The 25990-nt window shown below is 41.8% G+C and overlaps 1 protein-coding gene across 8 annotated transcripts in view; it reads left to right on the top strand.

Moving 5' to 3' along the window:
* Window positions 1–25990, top strand: part of CHST8 (carbohydrate sulfotransferase 8) — a 205626-nt gene that overhangs the window by 165034 nt on the left and 14602 nt on the right. For 2 of the 8 annotated variants that reach the window (XM_074551073.1, XM_074551072.1), the window contains exon 4: window positions 4754–4865. The exons of the other annotated variants lie outside the window; for them this stretch is intronic. In XM_074551073.1, the coding sequence (XP_074407174.1) occupies window positions 4835–4865 (31 nt within the window). In that variant the 5' untranslated portion in view covers window positions 4754–4834. The remainder of the gene's footprint in view (window positions 1–4753; window positions 4866–25990) is intronic. 8 annotated transcript variants of the gene reach the window in all.

The raw sequence follows: 25990 nt of genomic DNA, 5'->3' as shown, positions 1-25990 counted from the left end.
GCTTGCAGAGGAGAAGGAAAAGGGGCCAGGCCTGGCTAATTCAGGGGACTGGCAATGGGATATGGAGCCTTTCATCCACAGAGTGCTGAATCCAGCACAGGGCTGTAACCACCAAAAAATTATTTCCATCTAATGGAGGTTCAGTGGCCTAAAAGAAATCATTTAAATGGTTTCTGCTTCATACAGGCACTCACAGTAGAGAAATTATTGCTACAATTAGCAGTACTGCACAGTCACCAACGGGGTGGAAGCTTTTGGTGTTTTTTTACATTGCCAGAAAAAGAATGTTGTCTGTAAAAAATACTGTAATGATTATATTGACCAAGAACTTTTTCATTAACCGAAAGATGTGGTTGGTTTGGGGTGGGGTTTTTTTTGCATTTTTATCATTATTTTACTTTTATTTAGGCCCCTTTGGTAGTTTTCTTTGCCTTTCCTCATGCTGTAGATCAGAAGATAAAAGTCTTCTCCAAATGACTTTTCCTAAAAAGTAATTTACACAAATACTGAGAGGTAAAAAACTGCATCCTGTCCAAAACAGAGCCTTCCACTGCTAATGTATTTGCATTTGGTTCAAACATTAAACAAAGTATTTTTAACTGAAAAATTCCCATTTTCCAGGGAACTGGGTGACATTTTTAGTTTGGGGTATCTATAACGTCTAATGCATAATCTACAAAATCCACAGCATTTCAAGGGAAATTTTAACAAGACTGAAGCCAGTATTCAACCATCAGGACTGCGGGGATTGGTTCAGTACCTGCAAGGAATCTGAAAGGGATTTGCCCAGGAGCTGGGAGCTGAGTGAGGGTGGCTGTCAGAACCAGGACCATAGAGGGGCTAGACCCAAAAAGGACATTTAGAGGTGAGAGTCAACACCCCTGCAATGAGCAGGGACATCTCAGCTTCCTCAGAGCCCTGCCCAGCCTGACCTTGAATGTTCCAGGGAAGGGGCATCCACCAGCTCCTCATGCAACCTGTCCTGCTGCTCCACCACCTTCACCCTGAAATATTTCTTCCCTGCACTTACCTTGAATCTCCCTGCTTTTATCTCAGTGATCCTATTGCCGCAGGCCCTACAGAATGTCTGTCCCTTCTGGTTGCTATTTCCCTTTCTGTGACTGACAGTGCTATGGTTTACCCACTGGGCAGCAGCTCCTGCAGGAGCGCCAGGCAGCTCTAACTTACCCTCCAAAAGTGGGAAACACACCCTGACCCCAGGCATTGGGAATGCTAAAGGACTGGATCAGGCAGATACATTCCCGTTGCATTTAGTGTTCCAGTTAACATTTCCCATTTTATCAATCTCATTATGCAGGTGCAAGGCAGGGGTCACACACTTACGCACAGTTTAACAGTTAAAGACAGGCTTGTGCTAAATAAATTTGTGCAGTTGCATTGTGAAAATTCTATGTTCAATAGGTCTCATCAAGTGTTGTTGCCCAAATTGATTTAATAATATGTTCAGCTGTAGAACAAAACATGCAAGGGCAACAGTGCAAGAGCTTTTTCTACTCTGTCGGTACATGTCATGTTTCTGCAGTTAGAAAAATCATATATACACACTCATGATCACTGGATTTCTTTACTGACTAAAAAAAGGTCTCTACATATTTATGGCAGCAGTTCTGCAAAGAATTCTGAATATTATGCAATTTAAAGCCTTATGACTACCTAAATGTAAGATTATTTTTTTGAAACAAAATTACAGCACACACTCAGAAGAAGCAAAGGGATTGTTGAAAAGCTAGCAGCATATGACTATAAAAATGCAATTATGTTTGTGAAACTTCATAAGCTTCACACTGCAGAGTGTTACAAACACACCACTAAAGATATGTTACACAGATAGTTAAAATTTAATTTGGGGGTATAACAGGTTCCTGAGTCCGTAACAGTCACTCCAGCATTCCATTTTGGTGTATCCACAATACCACATTTCATATTTTGAAATAAGATAGTGATCACAAAAGAGACAAGCTCCAGTGCAGCATATGAATGGAAACCCAGGGTTTCTTCCTAGAAGATGTAGGACTATTAAAGCAACCTGGGATTTTATAAAGGTTAGGCTTCACAATTCTGCCTCATGATTATCTTGCAATAAATGTCCCATTTATTTGAACTTTTGGGGGGTAGTTTGACATATTAGTTAGGAGCACAATGTAGTTTGACCTATAATTCTTAGCTCAGCAGCCAGGCATATCTCACACAGCCAGAGTAGCTCACTTTTAGCTCTGTAGAGCAGCCAGCTCTGGTGTGGGAGCCAGGTGAAGCTCTGTGGATAAAAATCTGGCTCCAAAGCAGAGAGCATCAGAAAAACAGACATTATACCATATATCATGAAATTGTATTCCTGTACTGAGGAACAAACCAAAGTATCTCAATGAACTATAGAGGCAATTAATTTAATTGCTATCCTATAATGTTTTAAGAGAGCACTATCCTTTCCCAAACCATCAGAGCGATGGTTCTTTTTCTGTTCTAAGCTTTGTGGGATGATTGTAAAGCTCTACTGGAAATCACTGACTTTGATACAGAAGACAGACTGATGGCCATGACAGAAGAAGAGATTTTTCTTTATTAAATGGATATCTGCACCACACACAATTATCCAACATATCCCTTCAGTTCAGCTTTTGCTTTCCTGGTGTGAGGGGCTACCACAAAGAAAGGATGGGGAAAGATCAACCTCAGCAATGAGAACAAAGCCCCAGCAACCCCTCACATCCCATTTGTGTCAGTCCTAGCAGCCAGGCTGAAAGCCCCTCAGCCTGGTGACCCCATCCTACATGGCAAAGGGCCAGTGTAGGAGCGACAGGGGGTAGGATGGTCAGGACAGACGGAAATCTCTGCAGCCAGGACTGGAATTTGGGGTTTATTGCAAAGGGCCTGGGTGCAGGGCCCTGCTGGGATTTGGGGTTTATTGCAAAGGGCCTGGGTGCAGGGCCCTGCTGGATGCTGCCAGGCACAGCTCAGAGCAGGCCCCAGAGAAGAGAGGGGGAGAGCGTAAGAGGATAACAAAGCAAAAGCATAAGAGAGTAAAAGGGGTAAGAGGGATAAGAGGCAAGAGAGCAAGGTTCCCGTTACAATACCATAAATCTTCTGTATTGAATATTCTAATTCTCACTAACCAATCTGGTACAAGATACAAATCTTATAGCATTTCTATACGGCCTATAACAATCACTACATTACCACACTGTGCTACATTTTAAACTTTAAAAACTCCTCTTTGGGCCCCTTCTGCCAAGCTGGCAGGGTCTGCTCAAACCTTTGGACCTGCCTGCAGGCAGAGGGTGTTGTTTCGTCAAAAGGGGATCACCCTCAGTCTAGCCACATCATTGTTTTCCAGTTGTTCAGTAACTGAGGTATCTCAAAGCTTGGTTTCATTTCAATCTCGCTTATAGTTTCTACATTCTCAAAATCTTTTCCCAGACAATCATATTTTTAAGGCTTTCCTGTTTCATCTTCCCCAACAGCCCAGATTTGGGGCTGTGTGACCATCCCAGTCCAGGGGAGCAGGGCCTGAGCTCCCCCTGCTCCCCTGCAGTCACTGCCCTGCTGGGGCCAAACCAGCCCAACCACAAAGCAAAGCCCAGAGCAGGAGCTGAGCATTCCGTCCTCTGCCAGGGTCACCCCGCTCAGAGCTGCAGGAGTGAAGCTCAGCCTGGACCCTGCTGCTCCCAGAGGTTTATGGACAGGTGTTGAGAGTTTTTTGCAGGACAATGGACATATGCAACATATGCACAATGCAGCCTTCATAGAGACTGACTAAGGTCAATATGTCCTCGAAGGACACAAACAGAGAAGAACACACTCAAAAGCAGACAGTTCAGGATGCAAAGGCAGACAAGAAAACCGCAGTGAGATGCATGAAGAAGGAAGACTAAATAAAATTAACTGAAATATTAAAATGTGTGTGTAAAAAGGATTTAAGCTATTGTGTAATAGCTTGAGGCAGGAACAACAGAGAATAGTATAAAAATGACTTGCTTTTTGTAATAAAGGGGCATCACTTGATCTTATTGATCATGGTGTGATGTACTGTTACTGATCCTCCACATATTTTGGCGCCTGAACAGGGACAGAAGGGATGGTGGGATAGTGGGATAGTGATGAACACAAGCAGCTTTTTTTCCAATTTAAATTTATTTTGAATTTAAATTTATTGGAATTTAAACAACCTGGGGCATAAAGGAAAATTCAGGCAAGAAAAAAAATTTGGTTGAAGAGGAGTGACTCCTTTGCTGTGTTTCTAACAGTATCAACAAGGAAGCAGAAGAGGAAAAGCAAAGGAAGGTAATCTCCTGGGGTAAATATGAGTAGCCAAAACCCCAGACATTTTTCTACTCCCAGAATTGTAGCTAGCTAAAAATTCTCCCCAGTCACAATGACTGAGACATGCCTGAAGCTCCTCAGCCAGCCTACTCAGAGAATTTCCACTGGTGACACACTCTGTGTCTCTCTATGCCCCATTTTCCTCATCCTTGTGCCTCAAGACACATCTCAGCCTGTATTGTAAAAGCAAGGGGAGAAAGAATGTATCTGACTCTACTGATATTAGAAGGCTAATTAATTACTTTATTATACCATATTGTTCTATATTATATTACATTATATTACACTGAATCTGCACAAGCACTCAATTGTATAGAATCTTGTGACTGCTGACTGACAGTCTGCGCACACATGTGGATTCAATTGGTCAGTGAATGAAAACACTCACTAGAATTCAATCACCAATTCCCTTCAGGTAAACAATCTTTCACAACGCATTCCACTTGTGAAAAACACAGGAGTATTGCAGTGCTGGGAAGGCCCCAACGAAGGAGGAATGATGAGGAGGACTCCATGGATATCAAAAGGTTAATTAATTACTTTATTATACTATGTTATTCTGTACATCTAAAACTGAACCTGCCAAGCACTCAACCCTGCACGCCCTGCACAGAATCTTGTGACTGTCCCCCAAAAGTCCCAACACACACACACACACACTTGACACTGACAGACCGAGGAAACAAAACACCATCACTGTGGGTAGACAATCTCCATATTGCATTCTACTTTGGCACAGCACAGGCGCAGCAAATGACAAGAATTGTGTTTTCCTTCTCTGAGATTCAGAGAATGTGAATCCCAGCAATGTTCTTGGGAAGAATTGTGCCTTGCTTTTCTCTGTGAAGAGAAATGTGGGGCTACACAGGAGCAGTAAATGAGATAAGAATTGTGTTTTCTTTCTCTGAGGTTCAGAGATTGTGAATCCCAGAAAATCCTTGGGAAGTTGTGCCTTGCTTTTCTGTGTGAAGAGAAATGCAGTCACAAGTCTGTCCTGCTGAGAGGTGCCCAGGCACCTGCAGCTGCAGCATCTGTCAGAGAGGCCACAGGAGTCCTTCCTTGGGAAGTGGCTGCTCCCTGTCGAGAACAGCTCTGCTCCTGGGCTGCAAGGCTTTAGGAGCCTGTGCAGGGGCTGCAGTAATTCAGAGTTCAGTGGGACAGCTGGGAGAGAAGGGAATGCAGTGATCCATTGATTCAAGGGAATCCAGTCTCCAGCTGGATCAGATGTATTACAGACAACTGCATTTTTCTATACTGATGGTACACCACAAGCTTTTGGGAAAAGGGAAGCTGGTGCTGCAGCTTTTCTCTGAGTCTCATCCTGCTGAGCTCAGTCCCTCCCAGTTTCTTTAATCACATGAAACCCAAATGTCTCACACAACCCTTTCTGTTTCTCCCCATTCTGTTGAGTCTGTTTGTACTTAGAACCCTTTCATTCTTTTTTCTCAATGTTCATTTTCCACTAAATATTGTTCTTCTGTGTATTTGAAATGCCTACTGAATTAATTCATTTACATTAACATGGATACACAGGGTGTTTGCTGTAACAAACAGCCCCCAGACCAACACATGGCAGACAACTCTCCCACTTCCAGTAGGTTGCAAGGCAATGATTTATTAGGCCTTGCTCTAGAATAGACTGCCTGTTAGCTCACACAGGTATGCTCTTCTATTAATTGTGGTAGCACAGCCAAATGAGAACGTGGCCACTCTATTCCTCAGTGATCCTGCCCAAGGAATGCAGCTGGAGCAGGATGTCAGCCATGGGGCACAAAACTGGTCACAACACCCATCAGCTCTGGAGGGGTAAGAGAAATGGGACTGAAAAAACATAATTTATTATTAAATTAATATTAAAATATTAATTTATTAATATAAACTTATTAATTCAAGAATATAACTATAAGATAAACTAATCCTTAATTTTTTTTATTTATATCAATTGAATAATTTATTACTATAACTTTAAAATGAAATAGTCCTTAATTTATTTTATAGGACGGAGAATCCATACTTTATTTTATATATTTTTTATATATATAATTTATATAAATACATATATTTTATACTGAAAGGAACAGTATCAAGAGATGAGATAAAACACCAAGGTGTTAAGAAATTAATGATACATGAAACTGTATCTTGCTGCTCTCTAAGTTATCCTGTAAAGGTTATCAAACAAAGGTTGGGAGAGAAACAACAGGAAAGCTGCAAAAATAGAGCAGTTAGGGAGAGGAGAAAAAGCACACAAGAATGTCACTAGCTATCTTTGTTAAATCCCACACCCAAGTGTCTAATTGCCAGGGTCACAGCTCAGTGCCAGTCTCCTTTGAGCCACACTTTGCTGTCTGCAGCTGAGCAAGCCAGCATTTACTGGGATTCTTTTCTTGCCAGTGAAAAATACCTGGAAGCAGGGAAGTTGTGCATATTGCCCAGAAATCCTCTGGTGTTTCAGCATTTCCCACTTTGTGCCCACACAAAGGCACACGTTTCACACACAGCAGGAGTGTCAGAGCAGTGCATGTGCATCTAAAATTCTCCATGTATTTCACCTTTGAGGGAGCAGCCACCATTTTTTGATGCATGTAAACCTGATTTAATAGAGTAAATGTGTTATTAATGCAGCCCATGTGTGTGGTGTGTCCAATCCTGGCGTCCCAGGACTGCAGGCATGGTCCTGAATTCAGGACTCTGACACAGGGCAGATACTTGGCAGGCTGCTGCAGTCAGCCAAATAAGCCTTACAGTAATTCTGTTACAGAATTTTATTTTATAGTAACAGGAAGAAAAATAATAGGGCTATAGGTCAGGTGAAGTACAGTCAGACACCCCAAATTTTCCCCTGGTAGGTACTTAACACCAGAAATAGCAGATATATAGCAGCTGTAAGAGTCACTTGCTAATAATTAAGTATTTATGATTTCATCTCCTTGCCAATTTTAAAATGCAGACTGAAGGAGGCAAAACACATTAATCTGATGCAGAGAGCTTTTGTTTGGAAAAATAAAATCTCTCTTTACAAAACCTGCACAGCCATCTAAAACACTGTTTACTTCCCTCTACAGTTCTGTTTAATATGTATTTGGGGCTAGAACATACCATTTAAATGCTGACTCTCAAGTGGAGTATTCTTCTCCCTGTTCTGTGTGGAAAACAGAAAATTTTGCACAGAATCAAGAAATGAAAGAAGGTCATGACATTCTAGTGGTCTTTTTTATGGTTTATGAAACCCTTCATTAAACTTTTAGAAGCCAAAACCCTGAATGGCTTTGGGAGAAAGCAAAAACCTCCGAGTGCTTCTGGGGAACATCACCTGTAATTTATTCACTTTGAATGCTTTTTATGGAGCAGCTCAAGACAGATGCATGACATGATTCCAACATCCACAAACCCAAGGCATTAAGTAATTGAATCCATAACCAGGAGCTGGTAAATGGGGAGTCTTGTGAGTTATTCTGTAAGTGTGACATGGAAAACAGCTTGCTTCACAATCATTATTTTACTGTAGTGCAGAAATCACATAATGAGGACTTCATGCTGTTAGGATCCTAAGCCTTGATTGTTAGAACATTTCAGTCATATTAAAAAAATGATATATTGGAAGCAGATAGGAAGAAAAACAGTAATTGGAGGCTCAGCAGTGGGTTAAAGCCACAATTTATTTACCATTTCCCTTGCATTAGATGAAACATTAACAGGATTATTAATAAAGATTCAGTATTGGGTTTGTCACATAGCAGCAATGTGTCATCCCATTCTGCTGCCAAAAGCATGTCAGTATAGTTTTCTTAAGGCTGCAGAGAAATCTTCTCTAGTCTAAAATTACTGAAATATGTTAATTTTTATAGCTGCTTGAATTAGTGCATGACCTTTAAACAGAGAGGCAAAAACCATCTATCCATCTGATGATATTGATTTCTTGGTTACACAAGGTGCATGCATTAAGGAAATTGAATTACAAATTAAAATTCAGCACTACTTTATTAAAAATCAGGTGTTGATGAAAAGTGATTCTCTTTACAAGATGCTCTTCTAATTTCCATTGCAGTTGCTGTCACCAACTGTAGACATGAGTCCCCAGAAAGGCTGGGTTTATTTTTGGTCATGCACTTATAATTCGGAAATTTTCCATGGTTTATTGCATTACTTTGCTGTTTATTTGGGAATATCAGATTCTCTGATCTATGACATTAAAAATAAAACCTACAACTGTCCTCCTTCAGCTGTTGCTCAGGTGCCCAGTACAATCTCAGAAATGGGAGGGGGAAAGTGCACCACAGGGTAGCTTTGACCTCTGCAAATGAGAGCAAGTTTGGTTATGGTAGGAGAACACCTCTCATCAATTCTCTTTGCCAACTGAGCTTCAAAGACAGCTCACTATTTCAGGATAAAGAAAAATAAAAATATTCCTCTTAAGAATATCTCAAGTGGAATCACTCAGATTTTGCTTGAGCAATTTCTCAAGGTAGGTACTTCATGGCTTTATTTTTAAATTCCTGGCATGAAATAATTATAGAAAGTATTCATTTTAATAGTTCATAGAGCAACTGGAAGACAATTTCATAAAAATATGTGTATTTGACAAGCATATAAAATCTCCTAAAATTTTAAGATATTTCCAGTTCATTTACTCAAAGGAAAAATGTACTATGAACAGCTTTTTATTTGTTACTTTTATGTATTTTTGAATGTACAAACACTTTTTTTTTAAAATAAGTAATATACATTAGGTCAGTCTCAGAACACTAACTTTAAACACAAACCCAGCTGCTGCAGATTAGATGAAAAATCAGAAAAAACCAGGAGAACTTCTGATCTCAGGTTAGGGAGGAGATGGGAGCAGCTTGCTTTGAAATTATTATTTTACTGCAGAGTAGAAATGGCATAATGAGAACTCCGCAGTGCCAGGAGCTGTAACCCTTGATGGCTGGAATGCAGCTGTCACATCAAAAGTGACACACTGCCAGCAAAGTGGCACTGCTGCACAAGCACAGACCTCACATCTGTGCTGCGCTGCCCAAATCAGGAGCTTCTCACTGCAAGGCTAGGCCAAGGTTAATGAAATTTATTAAATATCCTTTATTGCAGCAGCCTTGCTCAAGTAAGTCAGTGGAAAGGTACATTAAAACTTATTATTCTGATTGACAATAGAAAAAAATTGAAAAGCCAGAACCTATTGTTCTAACAAATTGTCCTTCAGAACCCATTGCATGGAGCAACAGGTAGCTTAACCCCATTGTTCAGCTGTATCTATGTACTTTAAAAAGAAATGCTTAAATTAAACCAAAGAAAACACTTTTCATCAGGGCACTGATGAGGAAAAACAGGCTTCTGTACATCTTCAATGCAGATGATATATCTACATGAACTCCACATTTCTTTATGCAATCCTATTTCTGTGAGGTTGAGCCAGGTGTTCTTCACTGTATTTCAATTTTATTTCTTTATTGTCCCCCTCCAAATAACAGCCAGCAGAAGTGATACCTGCAAACCTGGAACTACAAACAGGATTGTAGCTACCAACAGAAAGAACAACTGGCCAGACTGAGCTGTTCTGGTTCAAAACAAAATAAGAGCAAATCCTTTAAAAAAATAAGAGTGGCATCTTTTCACTGCTGCTACTGTCTGCTCAACAGAGCACTGCCTTATGTAGGAACTTCCACATTTCAGAAAGAGAAATAATGTGTTAAAATTTTACCAACCAGTATTTCCTTACTGTGAATATCTTCATTATCATGAGGGTAACAACTTTCAGAGTTTGGATATGCTCGTGTGTCTTGAGGGTGGTACAATCTTCAGCTCTGGGAATAAACACTTTATAGTGAAAACCCAGTCAGAACTCATTTGAAGTCTTTCTTGTCACTCCCAAGATTTCAGGAAGCCAAGCAAAACCCTCATTACACAATTTAAAATTATCTAAGAAGTTTCTTGATACAGCAAATATTACAGAAAATCCTAGAGCAAGTTAGATTACATTGGATTAAACAGAGAATCTTTGTAAAGTCTTAGCTGGGTAGAGAGCATCTTTACATCAGTAATTCCTTCCATTTGGTTGTTTGGTGTTTGGGTTGGGTTTTCGTTTTGCTTTGGTGTTTTTCCTTTGGGAGGTGAGGGGGTGCTCCCCTCTTTCTCAAGGAAAGGAAGAATTTCACTGCTGGGATTTAACCCCAGCCAGCAGCACAGCTCCACACAAGGGTCACTCACTTCCCCCACCCGGGGTGGCACCAGGGGGACAACTGGAAAATAAAAGAGAAAACCCACGAGGGAAATAAGGACAGTTTAACAGGTGAAGCAAAAGCTGCCAGACAGGCAAAGCCAAGCAAGAATTCATTCCCTGCTTTCCATGGGTTGGTGCTGAGCACCCCCATCACACACAGGGGGATTGGGAAGGCAAAATTCATCACAGACATTGTTCCCCCCCGCCCCTCAGATTTACCTGACCCTTGGCTCACTGGGGGTCAGCTGTGTCCCCTCCCAAATTCTGGTGCAGAACTTGGGAACAGAAAAGGCCTTGACTCTGTGTAAATCCTGCCCAGCAGTAACAAAACCATCCCTGTATCTCAACACTGATTGCAGCACAAATGCCAAACACACCCTCTCACTGGCTACTGTGAAGAACATTGGCTGAATGCCACCAAAAGTCCCAATATTCACTAATTAACACTTGGTGACAGGAGAGAAGGAAGAGTTATAAGGAAGGTTCTGAATGAGTTCAACAGAGGCAAGTTAGAAGAAAACAGCAATAAGGAGAATAAGGAATGTCACAGTCACAGCTCAAGGAGAGGTCTGTGTTGTTGGGGACTCCTGGTTTTGGGACTGGACAGAAATACAAGGAAAGGAAAACAAACTGAGCACTGCCATGAGCAGAACGTTGCCAGAGCTCTGGGCCACCTGCTGCTTCGTGTTTGTAGTTTGGTTTGTTGGTTTGGGGATTTTGGCTCACTTGTTTAGTTTTTCTTTTTTAAAAATCTTTGTATAAACAATTTAAAACATGAGGAGGACATGGAAGCCTGTCTAGAGTGAGTATTCTGGTTTTACTATGAGCCCTGGCTAGAGGCAGTGGGTGATGTGATGCATCCTCACACCTGCCAGACTCTGTCTGGAGAGGGGATAGAAAATCAGGGAAAAAATTTAAAAAAGAGAAATGCCCCATGTGTCATATTGACAACCTTGAGCAATCAAAAACCATGAGTCAGACTCAAAAGTACCATAATTTTAGTCTAATAAATCTGAGAGTTAGTCTAATAAATCTGAGAGTTGAAGTAACAAAATGACAAATCTGATTAATTTTTTAATGTTTTGAGAGGGCCTTTAGATCCTATTTTCCTGGCAACTCATTTCATTCCCCAAGTGACACCAGCATAAGAAGAGGCAGAGGAAAATCACCTCATAAAAGCATGAATAGAAATGCTGCCTTTGCCAGTGACCTGCAATATTTTGAGTTCCTCTGTTGAGGAATACAGCAGATGATGACTTGGGTTTACAGCTTTATTAAACTCCACGAGCACTGATTGGCATGAAATCATTTACAGGAGCAGCAGCATCAGGGATTTAAGTGATAAAACCCCACAGGCTCCTCCAGCTGAAGCTCTGGTGCCCTGTTCCCCACACACCAAGGGACACTGCTGATACCTCTGGTACCAATTCCTCTCCTCCTGCCAGCAAAAAAACCACCAGGCTTCATGGAAGGAAAAGGAGAAATGCAGCTGACCTTGCAGCTAGACACTTCTGTGGCTGGCAGGAGGGATAGGAAGAGCTAACACTGAAAATATCACAAACCTGGTGAGGCAAAAGGTCATTTACTAAATGTAAGTGGGGAATTTGAATAGGTCTCTGTGACAGAGCTCAAAGCCCAGGGGAGTTCCAAAAAGAAGATTAGACTGGTGCACCTGGGCAAACAGTTCAGAAGGAGATGCCCTAGAACTGCTTGAAGAAATATAGAACTGATTTCTGCCCTGTGCCATTTTTTTGCCCAGACTGAACAGTTAATTGTACAAAAAGCTAATAGTTATAATTTGGGTAAGGTAGAACCAGATGTGGAAGACAGCATTCCCACTCTTTGGAATGGTAGCAGGCAACAGCAAGCTTGTTAGTCTACAGTTCATAGAAAAATTCACTTTTACAACAGTCTCCTGATTTTCTAGACAAATATATTTATTTCAAATATATATATAATATATTTCAAATATATTTATTTCTATTTCCAGACAAATATATTTATTTCTTTGCACATACTTATCTAGGATAGTGACTGCTATATGCAAAGCATCTCAAGCCTCATGTCATTTCTCTGTCTGTCTCACTACAGTTTGGCACTAGCTCAGAGAACCACTGAATAATTTAAACCACCAACACTTATTAAGATGAAGGAAGAATTTCTGTAGTTCTTGTGCTGTCATAACATGAACATACCAACACAGAGTGGAAAAAATATGCATCCTTGGGTGAAACTACATTAATTTTCAAATAATTTGGGATTTAAACTTCAGAAGGAACAGAAAAAAGAGAAAGCTTCATGAAATGAGGAAGTTCACCTCAACTGTGAATCCAGCCATTGTGATTTTAATGGATATGAAGTGATTTCTACAAGTACAGACTTAGCTCACTGAGCAGTTTCATGTTTGCAAGCTTCATTAAATACATACACTTATAATTTCCAATTGCAGTGAAAACAGAGATAATTTCAACACCTCCCTTTTTAAAATAGCTCATCTTATAGCATCAAATTGTGTCATGCATTACTAAACAAAAATAGTGTCATCAGTCTTTGTTTGACAATGCTGGCAGAACAAAGCTCAGAGCACAAAGCTGCTGAGAGGCCTGCAGCTATTTATGGGGAAGGATGGCAGTCATGGAAGTTTTTCAGAGATTCTTTAAAATCTGACAAAGGGAATTAAGGTTAAACTCCATGTAAGACAGAGTATTTTTTACAGTTTATGTTCCTATTGCTTTATTTTTCCTATATTGAAGGTAGAGGTCATCTGGGCAACAAGATTTAACAAAGATAGAAAAAAAAATAGATGTATTTCCAATGTTCTGTTATTAGGCCTTACCAAAGAATTTAATAAGTTGAATTTTTCTATTAAAGCAATTGAAAATTTAATGAGTTTCTTAATTTATTACTTCACAAGACTTGAATTATAAAACAATAACATAAGCTGCACTCTAATTGCCTGAGTATGTCTGAAGATGACAGCATGTTTAGGCTTTCACTTGAGCATCTCATCTAAATATTTTAACAAATAGCACAAAAAAACACTGCAGTTGTTCAAAGAGACATTGCAGAATTACTCATTTTTTGTGACAAATAAAACCATTCTATTAAAGCATTATGTTTACTGTTATATTCTACATAGTGATGGGGAATTTCTTTGCTTAATATTAACACAGTTCTGTGGCCCCCTTGAGAGCTTGTTAAGAAGGATTATTCCCACTAAACCAATAACCTGAAACAAGGCTGAGCTGGTGGTACCATGAACTTTAGGGGCTGAGGCAGGCCTGGAGGGCAAGGAGTGAGCCCAGCCCTCCCTGTCTATATGTGAAAAAGGCCAATAACTCGTTTTTAAAATTGTAAAAGTTTAATAGTAATAAAATGGTTACAAAAATAGCAATAGTATATATTATATATAATGTGTATTATATAATTTACATAATATTAGAGTAATAATAATTTGGACAATTTGGATTAGGACAATATGAGACAATAGAAACTAAGAGTTACGGGTGTCCAGGTACCTTTTTCTGGGCAGCACAAGCCCAAAAAGGACCCACGTTAACAGAGGATTAACCCTTAAAAGAAACAGCCTGTTGCATATTCATACACCTCATACATGATGCATAAATTCCATTCAAACACAGGATTCTCTCTGGGCAGTGTCAGCTTCTTCCTCTGAATCTTCACTGTGTCTTCAGGGCTGAACAAGGCAGGAAAGAGTTCATTTTTTCTAATAATGGAGCAGTAAATTCTCTTCCTCTGAAAGATTCAGGTGTCCTGTGGCTGCCATCTCACTGTGAGTCCTTTCTTTAAAAAAAAGTTTCCTACATAGCACAGTTTCTATTTTAACATTTTGTTATAACCTAAAACTATATTTAACACACTACTTAAGAGAATTAATACAGCATTACTTTCTAACACAACACATATAATATTCATTTTAATATTTGCAAAAAAGCCAATCATAAAATACGCATTTTTCACATATAGGAATGTGCCCCCTGTTGACAGAGTGACAAAACTATCTTTTGTCCCCTCAAAAAGGAAAGAAGCCCAGAAGTTTCTCTCTTTGATTTGGTGAAAAAGACACCTCATAGGACCTTGAGGACTTCACCTCAAACTTAAGGATGGCCAACTGGACAGGAGCAAAAAATTCCCCCCTGAGCAGTTTACTAGAAAAAGAAGAGAACAAAGAAACCAATCACTTTGTGTTTTACCAGGAGCAAGAACTTGCACCTAGCTCGGTTTTTCTCTGTTTGTTATTTTGCCTTTTATTAAACCTTTTTGTTTCCAACCCTGCAACAGAAGCCATCCTGCTGATTTTATGCCTCCAAAGGTAGCTGAGCTATCTTGGGTGAGAAATAGACCTCCAAGAGCTTATGAGACCTGGCTTGAGGTTACTCCTGTCCTCAGCCCCCCATTTTTGAGTTTGTTGTTGTTGAAATGGCTCCCAAGTTATTAAAAAGTCTTTTTTCCCAGCCCCACGCTTGAAGAAATTGGGATTCCTCAGATTTGGTTTTTAAGGTTTTTTTGGTTTCGTTTTTTTATCTAATACCTTTTTTTGGACTTGCTGAGGTCTGTTTAGCAGGTCAGGTTGAGGCTCACTGGCCACCCTTAGGGCAGTGTTATCTATTTATACTAAAAGCTACATGTGTTTTATTTACAATAATTTTCCAATACCTATCACCTATGATAGACAGTTTGTCTCTACTCTAAACCAATCCAAAAGTGCCACCATCACAGCAGAAGATGGAGGACAAGAAGGAGAAGGAGAAAGACGGGACATGCCCAGATTCTTCCATCTTGCCTCTTGAACCCCCATTCTAAAAACTCCAAAATCCTTCTTTTTCACCCTGTGACAGATTCACTATCATTCTACTCAAACTTTTGTGGCTTGTAAATCTTCACACAAAGTTGGTAATTGTTTCCATGGGTTAAAATTGAAGGCACGGGTGTTTTTGAATTTGTGCCAAAAACAGACTCCTGCCAGGGTCTTGAGTCCTCCAGGGCAGCCAGAGGGATGTCCTGGGTTCCACCACCCTCTGCCCTCAGCCCACCCTGGGCTCAGCTGGCTCAGATCTCATCCAGCTCCTCCCCAGCACACAAGGCACAAAGGATCTTTTTTACATGAATCTCAGCTTTTAAAATGTATCTCCCACTATCCCAAACTAAAGTTTTCCTATCAGATAACATTCCAAAAGTATTTCTATATAACAGTTTTCTGGTCTTTCTTGATGGTTTAGTAATATTGTTAGCTGCAAAACTTTTACAGTGCATAGGAGTTGACATGTTAGCTTATTTTTTTAATTGCCCGTACTGCTTTCTTCACACAAGGAAAATTAAAACACTTCATATTGCAGTAATAGACTGAGTGGGTGGATTGCTTGATTTGGGTTTTTTTAAGCATATTGATACTTCTGAAAGTCATAAAAAATATATTCCAGAAAATGCCATTATAAGAGGAACTGAATATCCCTAAAATGAGAACTTCTTAAATTAATCTGGTGTTTTCATTTAATGAAAACTTCCACTCTCAGCTTGAATCAAAATCCTGTTTCACCTGGATCTAAAGTGAAAAAAAAGTAGTAATTTTTTTTTATTTTGTCCTTTGGAAGAGAACTTTGTTGTTTAATTGCCTGTACATCTGCACCTTGTCACCTGGAATAGCATCATCCATAAATTTGGACTGTTATTATGCCTCTCTGCCAGTCTTCCCACCAGGTGGTGGTAAAGTTAGGGCAGACCCAAAGTAAGAGTTCAAGTAAAATCCAGTCCAGTTTCAGGTACTTACATAATATCTGTTAGCTTTCACATTGAGAATTGTTCTCTCTCCAGTAGGACAATTGGCAGCTTTTTTAAAGGTCCCAGCCCCATGTGGCAAAAAGGAGCAGATTTCTGGAATTTCTGGTTGCTGTGAGGTACACATCACTTTCTCATTGTCCTGGCTGTGTTATCACACCACTTACTGCAAGAATACAAAAATCTCCCTGCAAGGGAGCTCAGTGACACAAGGCAGTTCCTCCCTGAGGAAACAATCCACTATTCCAGAATTTTACAGGCTGTGTTGGTGGAGCTAAGTGATCTGGAAGGCTCTGAGGGACTGAAATGTCCCAGTCAATGGCTCAAACCACTGCCATTGGCAAAAGCAGCAGGGCTTTGGTGGCCATGGGGGCTTTGGTGGCCATGGGGGCTTTGGTGGCCATGGGAATTTGGTGGCCATGGGGGATTTGGTGGCCTTGGGGGCTTTGGTGGCTGCAGGGGCTTTGGGGGCCTCAGGGGCTTTGTTGGCCATGAGAGCTTTGGTGGCCACAGGAGCTTTGGTGACCATGGGGGCTTTGGTGACCATGGTGGCTTTGGTGGCCTTGGGGGCTTTTTGGCCTCGGGGGATTTGGTGGCCATGGGGGATTTGGTGGCCATGGGGGCTTTGGTGGCCACAGGGGCTTTGGTGGCCATGGGGAGTTTGGTGGCCATGGGGGATTTGGTGGCCTTGGGGGCTTTGGTGGCTGCAGGGGCTTTGATGGCCTCAGGGGCTTTGTTGGCCATGGGAGCTTTGGTGGCCACAGGAGCTTTGGTGACCATGGTGGCTTTGGTGGCCTTGGGGGCTTTTTGGCCTCGGGGGCTTTGGTGGCCATGGGGGATTTGGTGGCCATGGGGGCTTTGGTAGCCATGGGGATTTGGTGGCCACGGATCCAGGGCAGGGGGTGAGCACCCAGCCCTGGAGGGGCCAGGTTGAGAGCCAGGGAGGGGAAGAGGCTGATCAGAAGCAGATGCTGCCAGCTGGGACAGGCTTTGGAGCAGGACAATGCCCTCCCTTGCACAAATGGCTCAGCTTGGAAACTCCCCTGGAGAAGGCCTGGGATGCTCACAGAGAGGGCTGGAGGTTTTCACCCTTCCACATGGACCACACCTGGCTCAGCTGCTGGGAGAGGCAGAGCCATGTCCTAGAAAGGGCCAAAAACCATCAGTGCCCCTCAAAATGCCCCAGGATCCACAATGTGACACAGTGTAAAACACCCCCAGGGGATGTGCCTGGGCATTCACCCAAACCTGAACCTGCATTAACCCAGGGAACTTTGTGTTTCAAACATTTGGCCTCTTTCAGCATCACTTCAACAACTGCACATTGAAATTGCAGCAGTCAAACTTTGTCACTGGATTCACAGATGGTGACTTTTCCACTCTTCTCCTTTCTGTCTCTTTTTTCTCTTGCTCTTTTCCTAACTTCTTCTCAGAATATATTGTAAACCAAACTAGAAATTCCAGTCAATGCCTTAGTGAGTGCCTTGTTGTGCCTGGATACATTCAAGTTGGCTAAGTCTGAGTTGGCTAAGTTTGAGCTTGCTAAGTTTAAGTTTGCAAAGTACTTTATTTTGGATGTTGTTTTAAAGTTTGCCAAGTAACTTATTCTACCTTAATGTTCTAAATTTGGCAAGCAGAAGTTTGTTATTGAACCTCCTGGGAATTTTGTAAAAAATTCAAAGTAAATCAGACAACCTTCCCATTTACCCATTGAGAGGATCAGAGCTGTGAATGACTAATTGATATCTAACTTGGCCTAATTTCCTACTGAGACAAGCAAAGGGTTTCCATCATTTGAAATACTAATTTTTTCATTTTTTAAGAGAGAAACTTCTGTTTTTAGTAGTCAGGCTCAGAGTTTGAGGAAGGTTTGAGGAAAAGAAGGATGCCATTTATGAGCATCAGTATTCAAACAATCTCCCCTGGCCTGCTCCTTTCTCCTCCCTCTAAAGACATAGAGGAAGAACATGAATAGCAGTAGTTGCAGGGTCTAACAGTGCCATTTGTCACTGCCAAGATTCATCAGTGATACAGGATTACAACAGGGAACAACGGAAAGGTTAAGGATTTATCTAGAACATCTGAAATGGATATTAAACAGAGATTAATAGCAAAGTGATTAATGGAAATTAATGTTTTCTGTCTTAGCTACTGTAGTACTGAAAACAAAGAAATTTGTTCCTTTCCAGGAGCCATCACTGACCTCTTCACTTGCTAGCAACACTTAGAGTAGGTACATATGTTAAACATTTTGTATTTGACTTTACTGTGCAGAAATTTAGACAAGAAAATAAATGTGTTCTCAGGACTGAAGTGGTGTAAGCACAGAGGCAATGACTTCTGGAGATGAGTGTGAGAAACAGGTTTTAGTGTCTAAATGTGGTTCACTGCTGCTGAAACTGAGACCCTCTGAGCAATAAAAAATTTCATAAAAGCTCATAAAGGAAGTTTTATTGGTTTTGTAGAGCCACGATCGGGATTTTCCTTTCAATATCTATCTGGTGTCATGCTTTTTAAAAGAGTTATTGGCTTGCAAAGTTACAGGAGGTATTTAAAAGGCATGGAGTCCAGGAGTGGCTGGGGGGTGCTGGGCAGTGCTGGGTTAATGGTTGGGCTCAGTGATTGCAGAGTGTTGCCAGGTGGGATCTGTGTACAAATCACAAATGGGACAGGACTTCTGGGGAATGCATCCCAAGCTGGTTTATTTTCCAGCATCAGCCTCATTACATGGTTATGACAATGGGAAGATGCCAGCAGCAGACCAAGAACTTAATGTTACAAATTACCTTATAAGTTTTTTGACCAATCACACAAAGAAAAGCACATTGACAGTAGCTCCATCCAACCACTCCAAGCACAGGTACCTTTGGTTAAAACAATTCTTGCTTATTTTGAATACAATACCTGCTTGTAAGCCTTAAAACATAATGCACAGAGCTCCATTATTAAGCTTAGAACTTCCTAATATCTTGCTAGATAAACTTTGCTGTAGCTTAGAGAGTAATTCTAGACAAGTGTTAATACACAGACCATTGTTCTATTTGTCCTTACTTTTCTACTTCTTGCATAATTTTTTTGCTGACAAATTTTATGGCTGCTGCTCAGCTCCAATCACAGTTCTGCTGTCCCTGAGGCCTGCCTTTTGCAGGTTTCCCAAAACCCTCTGATTTTAAGGATTCCCACAGCAGAGGATGTTTCCAACAAAAATGATTCTTGTAAAGATCAGTGGAAAGCTGATGGGCCATGAGCAGAAGGGCTGTGAGCCTGACACATCCTGACACAGCTGGACACACACAGCCTGACACACACAGGCTGACTGCTGAGCTGACTGAGCAGGACTGACCCACAGAAAATCCTCTCTGGTCCAGCTTTCACCACAGAACCCAGCCATGCACTGCATGGGGTTCTACAAGAATACTTTTTTTTAAAATATGAAATCTCAAACCTGAAGTTTTTCATGTGTGTTAAAAATAACAGCTTCTGCTATAGAAAGGGAGAAGAAAAACATTACTATTTCCATGTTGTTTTTTGCCATAAGTGTGCTTTCTCTATTTAAACCTCTGAATGTGGACACTAAAAATCACCTAAAACCTCTTCTGCTCTTATTAAATTATGTTTAGCAAGATTTGAGTTCTTAGTGCTGTAACTCGCTGTCAAAAACACCAAAGAGACTTTTACTTAATTTAACATAACATTTGCTTGGAATGAAATCAGCAGTATTCTTACAAAAATACAGGACAAAATGGGCTCTTTACCATGTCTCTCAATGTCAATAAAGGTAATGTATTTCTTATAAAGTTCTTACTTAATAGTTTTGAACTAGTAGTAGCATTTCACATGTCATGAGTATCTGGACGTTTATTTGGTTAAAGAAGACATTAAATGCAGGTAAATATAATTAAATACAGTTGAAACAAACAGCATTCTTCACCTGACCCAGCATTTTTATATTACTTTTAGTATTCAATAATTCTCTAATTCAATAACAAGTGAGTCAGAGTTCCTCAGTCCCTGTGTAGATTTAAGGCAAAAGGAGTCCCTATCTGGATTTCTAATTATTTGTAATTTTATTGCTTGAACAAAGCCACATACAGTTAAGGGAAGGCAGAAAAACACTCAAAGCATTAGAAATCCTAATAGGCACTTCTCTTAAGATGTTTGCATACATTCATTTTGGCTACTGTGATGCCTTTAGGGTGTTGACAGAGAAGAAAGAGAACCCTGAGAACAAGAGAGAATTTGTGCAAAGCAGTGAAACAGACCCATTCCTTTTGGAGGACTCACAGAGGAGATGGTTTAAGTAAAGATGCTACAGCTAGCTTTAGATGTCTGTAATGTTAATGTAACAGGTAGGGATTTCTTTGCATTATTTTACTGACAAAGGAGAAATCATATTTAAAAATTACTGGAACACATTTTAAAGAGTGTTGGTTATGCAGATTTTGAGATTATGACCAGAAAGTAGTATTAAAACAGAAAAACAGTGAAACTGCTCTATATAACCGTCACATATCCTATCCACATCCAAATTTGTCTGAAACACTCTACAGAACCAGATAAAACTTAGACGCCCTGCACTAACAGTCATTGAAGTGGTTCACATACACAAATCTAAGTTTCTCAAGGAACATTTCTATTCTCTATATTCTCTACATCAGTTATTCCACTGTGGTACTCCAGGTGAAAGAGAATGTGAGGCCAAACAAATGGCAAATGATATTTGAAAATCTATGCTGTCAAAGGAGCATGCACCATAAGAGCATTGGGAAAATGTTTGTGTCAACAGCATCTCCATCAGTATTAGCATATAAACACAGGCAGATTTTGGGAGAAACTCCAAGACAAGTAAGGTGACACAGAGCATGACAGGAAAACCTTTTGGGCAGAAGTTACAAAAAAAAAAAAAAAGTAACTTTGTTCAAAAGTACTGCTTTTCATTTCAAATTCCGAAGTAACTGTAATTTAATTCTCAGCAATATAATAAGTAATGGAGAGCACCCTTAGAATGTTTGCAGAGCACTAACTAGCCTGGTTTTTGGTTAATGAGCTTGCAGCACTGCACTCCTCTGGGAGGACACATCCTGCCTGTTTTATAGCCAAGCAGAGGCACAGAGGCAGTATGAGCCAAGCCTCCAGACCAAGCCGAGCCTGCCAAGCTCATAACTTCATAACTTTATGTTACATGGGCTCTGAAACCTCCCATGCTGAAAACTCTGGAAAATTAAGCCCATTTAAAATACAATCAGCAAACACACAGTGATATTGTCTGCATTAATTAACTGTCATGGCTTTAACCTCAGCCAGTAATTAAGCATCACTTGCTCACTTCCCATGGGTAGGGTGAGAATCCCAAGAGTAGAAGTGAGAAAATTCATGGTTGAGACAAAGCCAGTTTAGCAGGCTGCCCTGGGTAACCCAAATTGTGACTGTACGCCCTATCTATCTGAGCCCAAAAGTGTTTACTGAGTCTTAAGAGCCTGGGGCCAGGGCTGGAAATGGGGTCGGGGGTGCTGGATCCTTTGAAGAGCTGGGGGGGTTTCTTGAGAGAGCCATCCTTGGCCCGTGGACTTGGACCCGGGCAGGGGCGTTTGGCTTCTCTCCCCTGGAGCTTTCCTGCCCCTAGGGGTGTTTCTGCCCTTTGGGTTGCTGACACAGAGCTGGGGCAGCCTGGGTGAACATTTCCCTTTTGGGTTATCCCTCGGTTTCCCAGAGGGAGCGTTCCTGGGTCCCGCCGTGCCCAGCCGGGTTCGGGCTCTGTGCATGCCGGAGCGCGGGAGGGGAGCGGGCCCAGCCCCGCGGCCCAGGGCGGCCCCACAGCCCGAGGGGACATGGGCCCTGATGGGCCATCCCCTGCTGTCCCTGCCATCCCCTGCTGTCCCTGCCATCCCCCGCTGTCCCTGCCATCTCCTGCTGTCCCTGCCATCCCCTGCTGTCCCCTGCCATCCCCCGCTGTCCCTGCCATCTCCTGCTGTCCCTGCCATCCCCTGCTGTCCCCTGCCATCCACTACCGTCCCTGCCATCCCCTTCTGTCCCTGCCATCTCCTGCTGTTCCTGCCGTCCCCTGCCGTCCCCTGCTATCTCTGCCATCCCCTGCTGTCCCCTGCCATCCACTGCCGTCCCTGCTCTCCCCTGCCGTATCCTTTAGTCCCTTGCCATCCCCTGCTGTCCCCTGCCATTTTCTGCCATCCTTTGCCATCCCCTGCTGTGCCCTCCCATCCCCTGCCGTCCCTGCCATCCACTAAAATCCCCTGCTGTCCCTGCAATCCCCTGCCATCCTCTACAATCCCCTGCCGTCACCTGCCGGCCCGTCATTCCTCACCCCTGGCCGGGCTCCAGCCCTGCCCCAGCCCATCTCTGCCAGAGCCGGCCCCAGGGCTCGGGGCAGGGCTGCGCCATGGCCCGGTGCCCTCAGAGCTGCCCTCGGGGTATTCCTCACCCCTCTGTGGCCCCTGGAGTCAGTGAGCCCTGGCAATTCTCTGTCTAGTGATCAATCACTGTTATTTTTGCCGGATGCTGTTTGTCCTGTTAGTAAACTGTTATTTTTTTCACTTACAGATATTTGTATTTCATTTCTCCTTATTGGTGGAAAGGGAACAGTTAAAGCTATCAGGGAAGGCAGCTCATTGCAGAGTGTCTGCCTCTTAAATTGCCTTAACATGAGACACAGGCAAAGCCAGGCCAGGCACACACAAAGCAAAGCAAAGCAAAGCAAAGCAAAGTGAGGATTTCATTCTCTGCTTCCCAAAAGTTCAGCAAGGCCCCCTCAGGTGTCAGTGGCTGCCCAGCCACCATCAGTCCCTCATTCCCCTCTTCCTCCTGTTCCCAAGCTTTACACAGTGGAATGGCACACACTGTGGAATATCTGCGTCACTTGGGGTCAGCTGTGTCCCCTCCCAAATTCTGGAGCAAACAATTGGCAAATGATATTTGAAAATCTGTGCTGTGAAAGGAGCATGCACCATAAGAGCACCATTGGGAAAATGTTTGTGTCAACTGCATCTCCATCAACATTAACATATAAACACAGGCAGAATTTGGGAGAAACTCTAAGACAAGGAGCCTACTCCAGCCTACTCCATTTGAGTGCAAGGAACAGCAAAGGCTTTGACTTTGTGTAAGCCCTGCCCAGCAGTAACAAAATCTAACCAGAATTTCAACACTGATCCCAGCACAAATGCAAAATACAGCCCCATAATAGCTACCTTGGAGAAATTGATTCTGTCCCAGCCAAAATGAGCACAGTAACAACCTCTGAAATTGCCTGACCCACACATAGCCATTTGCTAGCAGCAGATTACTTCAGAATTTTTCTTCCATTAATTCACTTCAAGACAATATCTGCTGACTTGTGATTTGACAAAATGGTTTTTTTTATTAAAACACACCATTATGAAATACAAAATGAGGCACTACAGAAAAGATCTCTTGAGGATGCAGTGTTGCAAAACTATATTCAGACTTTATGCCAGAGGTTCTGTATCCAAACTTTTAGGATATTGTAGCTTCTCTGTAAAAATAAAGCACACAATGCATCATTCAGTCTTTCAGCAAGCTTCCCCAACTAATCCAGCAGCACTAGGCTGGCAGCTGGGTTCAGCACACCAGCAAGAACCAAGCCTGCTAAAGACCACACTGCCCATCTTCCCCACAGTGTATTCCTTTTATTACAAATGGAGTTTGAAAGCCTGGCCTGAAGTGTCTGACAGTCACCAAGGAAATCACTCGCATTGCTTCTTCCAGCACTTGCTGTCAACAGATTGGCAATTTCCACCTTCCTTAATGGGGAAGAAAGAAGGGAAAATTATGTCAAGTAAGAGGCTGGAATGTCATTTGTTTACAAGAAAAAATTGAATCCATAGCTCTATGAGGTACTAGATTGAGACCAGATCAAGCTTACTGTAATTTCAATTATTTCATTTTATTAATGTAACATATTCTTCTTATAAGATTATCAGCCCTACATCTCATACAAAGCATGCAAGTGAAAATGCACATTTCTCCAGTTCCTCTGGGTAAAATTGGCTTGAGAGATTCTCTGAGGAATACGCCCTGAAGAATTTCATTTTTGTGCAAGCAAACCAAATACACAAGAAGTTACTGGGAGGAATTTGAGGCCTTGCTAGTATGCATTTTCTCAAAGTGGAATCTTTATGTTCTGAATAGCAAAAAGTATAGAAAAGCTATCTGAAGTTGCATGTGATGTGCCTCTGCAAGTTTTAGTTCATTTGAGCTCCACAAAGAAAGTTTAGAACATCTTTGAAAAGAGAATCTGAGATTGCATGAAAAGCATAAACCCAATTCCTGCCAGAAGGCCCTTGTTTCCTTCAGATGAAAAAGAAAATCTAAAAGGGGTAAAAAGCAGCAAAGCTGGATTTGCATGAGGAGCAGACAGACATTTAAATTCATTCTAAAGAATGATGCAAAACATTTTTATTTCTTTGTCCTTATGTTTTTCCATTCCATTCCTTTCCTTTCCTTGCTAGCCTTCTGATGAAATCCTTTCTTCTATTCTTTTCACATAGTTTTAGTATATAATTTTCTTTTAGTATAATATGTATCATAAAATAACAAATCAGCCTTCTGAAACATGGAGTCAAGACTCTCATCTCTTCCCTCATCCTGGGACCCCTGTGAACAGCACCACACAGAAAGCAGCACATCTGAAGGAAAAGGGCGTGGAACAAACAGCCAGGTCAGCCAAGGCCTGTAGTGAGCCACCCTTCTGCAGAGCTGGGGTTTAAACAGCACCAGGCAGAGGCAGCCAAACAAGGGATCAGCTTGAATCGTAGTGTGTAACTCACACACACCCAGCCAGGCTTCACAGAGCTCTACCAGGCAGTGCTGCCTCTGCAGACTGAAACAGAGGGGCAGGCTGTGTCAGAGATCCTTCAGCCAACGCATAACAGAGAGAATGGATCATGTACAAATGTATGCAGGGCACTGAGTGAGCCATGGTTATATTGAAATGCTCTGAGCAATTGTCATAGAAAAGGGATCAGCGAAATCAGACACATTCACACACTTTCATCAGCTAAATAAAAGTTCCATTCCTAGCTAACTATATTCAGCAATCAATTGGCTACTCACTGTTTGTATGCACTGACTTTAAAAATCAGATGATTCAATTGTCATAGCAACTGTATCCCAAATTTGGGCTCTCAGGGTATATGCAAACAATCCACCTCTCAATTCATACAGCCCCTCCTTGGGCTGATGCGGCATTCTGCACTGGGGTACTAGAAAAATCAGCAAGTGCTATTATGTGTGAATGAAAAATGCAGATGTGCCCATAAAATGGCAATGGCAGAAGGGATCTCACTTCAGGCACCCCTGGTAGTTGAGGCTGACAGAGAGGCAGCTACAACAGAGCCCTCTACCTCCTACATGTAGGGGGATATAAGAAAATATAAGAAAATAGAGTGTAGAAAGTTATCTTACTCCTAAGGAGGTGCAGCTGGGCCAATTATCAGAGATTAGGAACAGGCCTGATTTTAACAGGCCACAGCTGTGAGCAATGAGAAGAAGAGTGCTATAAAAGAGTGGGGTGGGTGGGTGAGAAGGGAACTGGGGTCAGTTGGCTGCTTTGTGAAGGAGAAAGAGGCAGTGCTCTGAGGAGATGCCCATGAGAAACACCAAGAT

The sequence above is a fragment of the Zonotrichia albicollis genome, chromosome 13 (genome assembly GCF_047830755.1).
Source record: "Zonotrichia albicollis isolate bZonAlb1 chromosome 13, bZonAlb1.hap1, whole genome shotgun sequence".
Classification (NCBI taxonomy): domain Eukaryota; kingdom Metazoa; phylum Chordata; class Aves; order Passeriformes; family Passerellidae; genus Zonotrichia; species Zonotrichia albicollis.
This window is presented reverse-complemented; position numbering and strand designations above follow the sequence as displayed.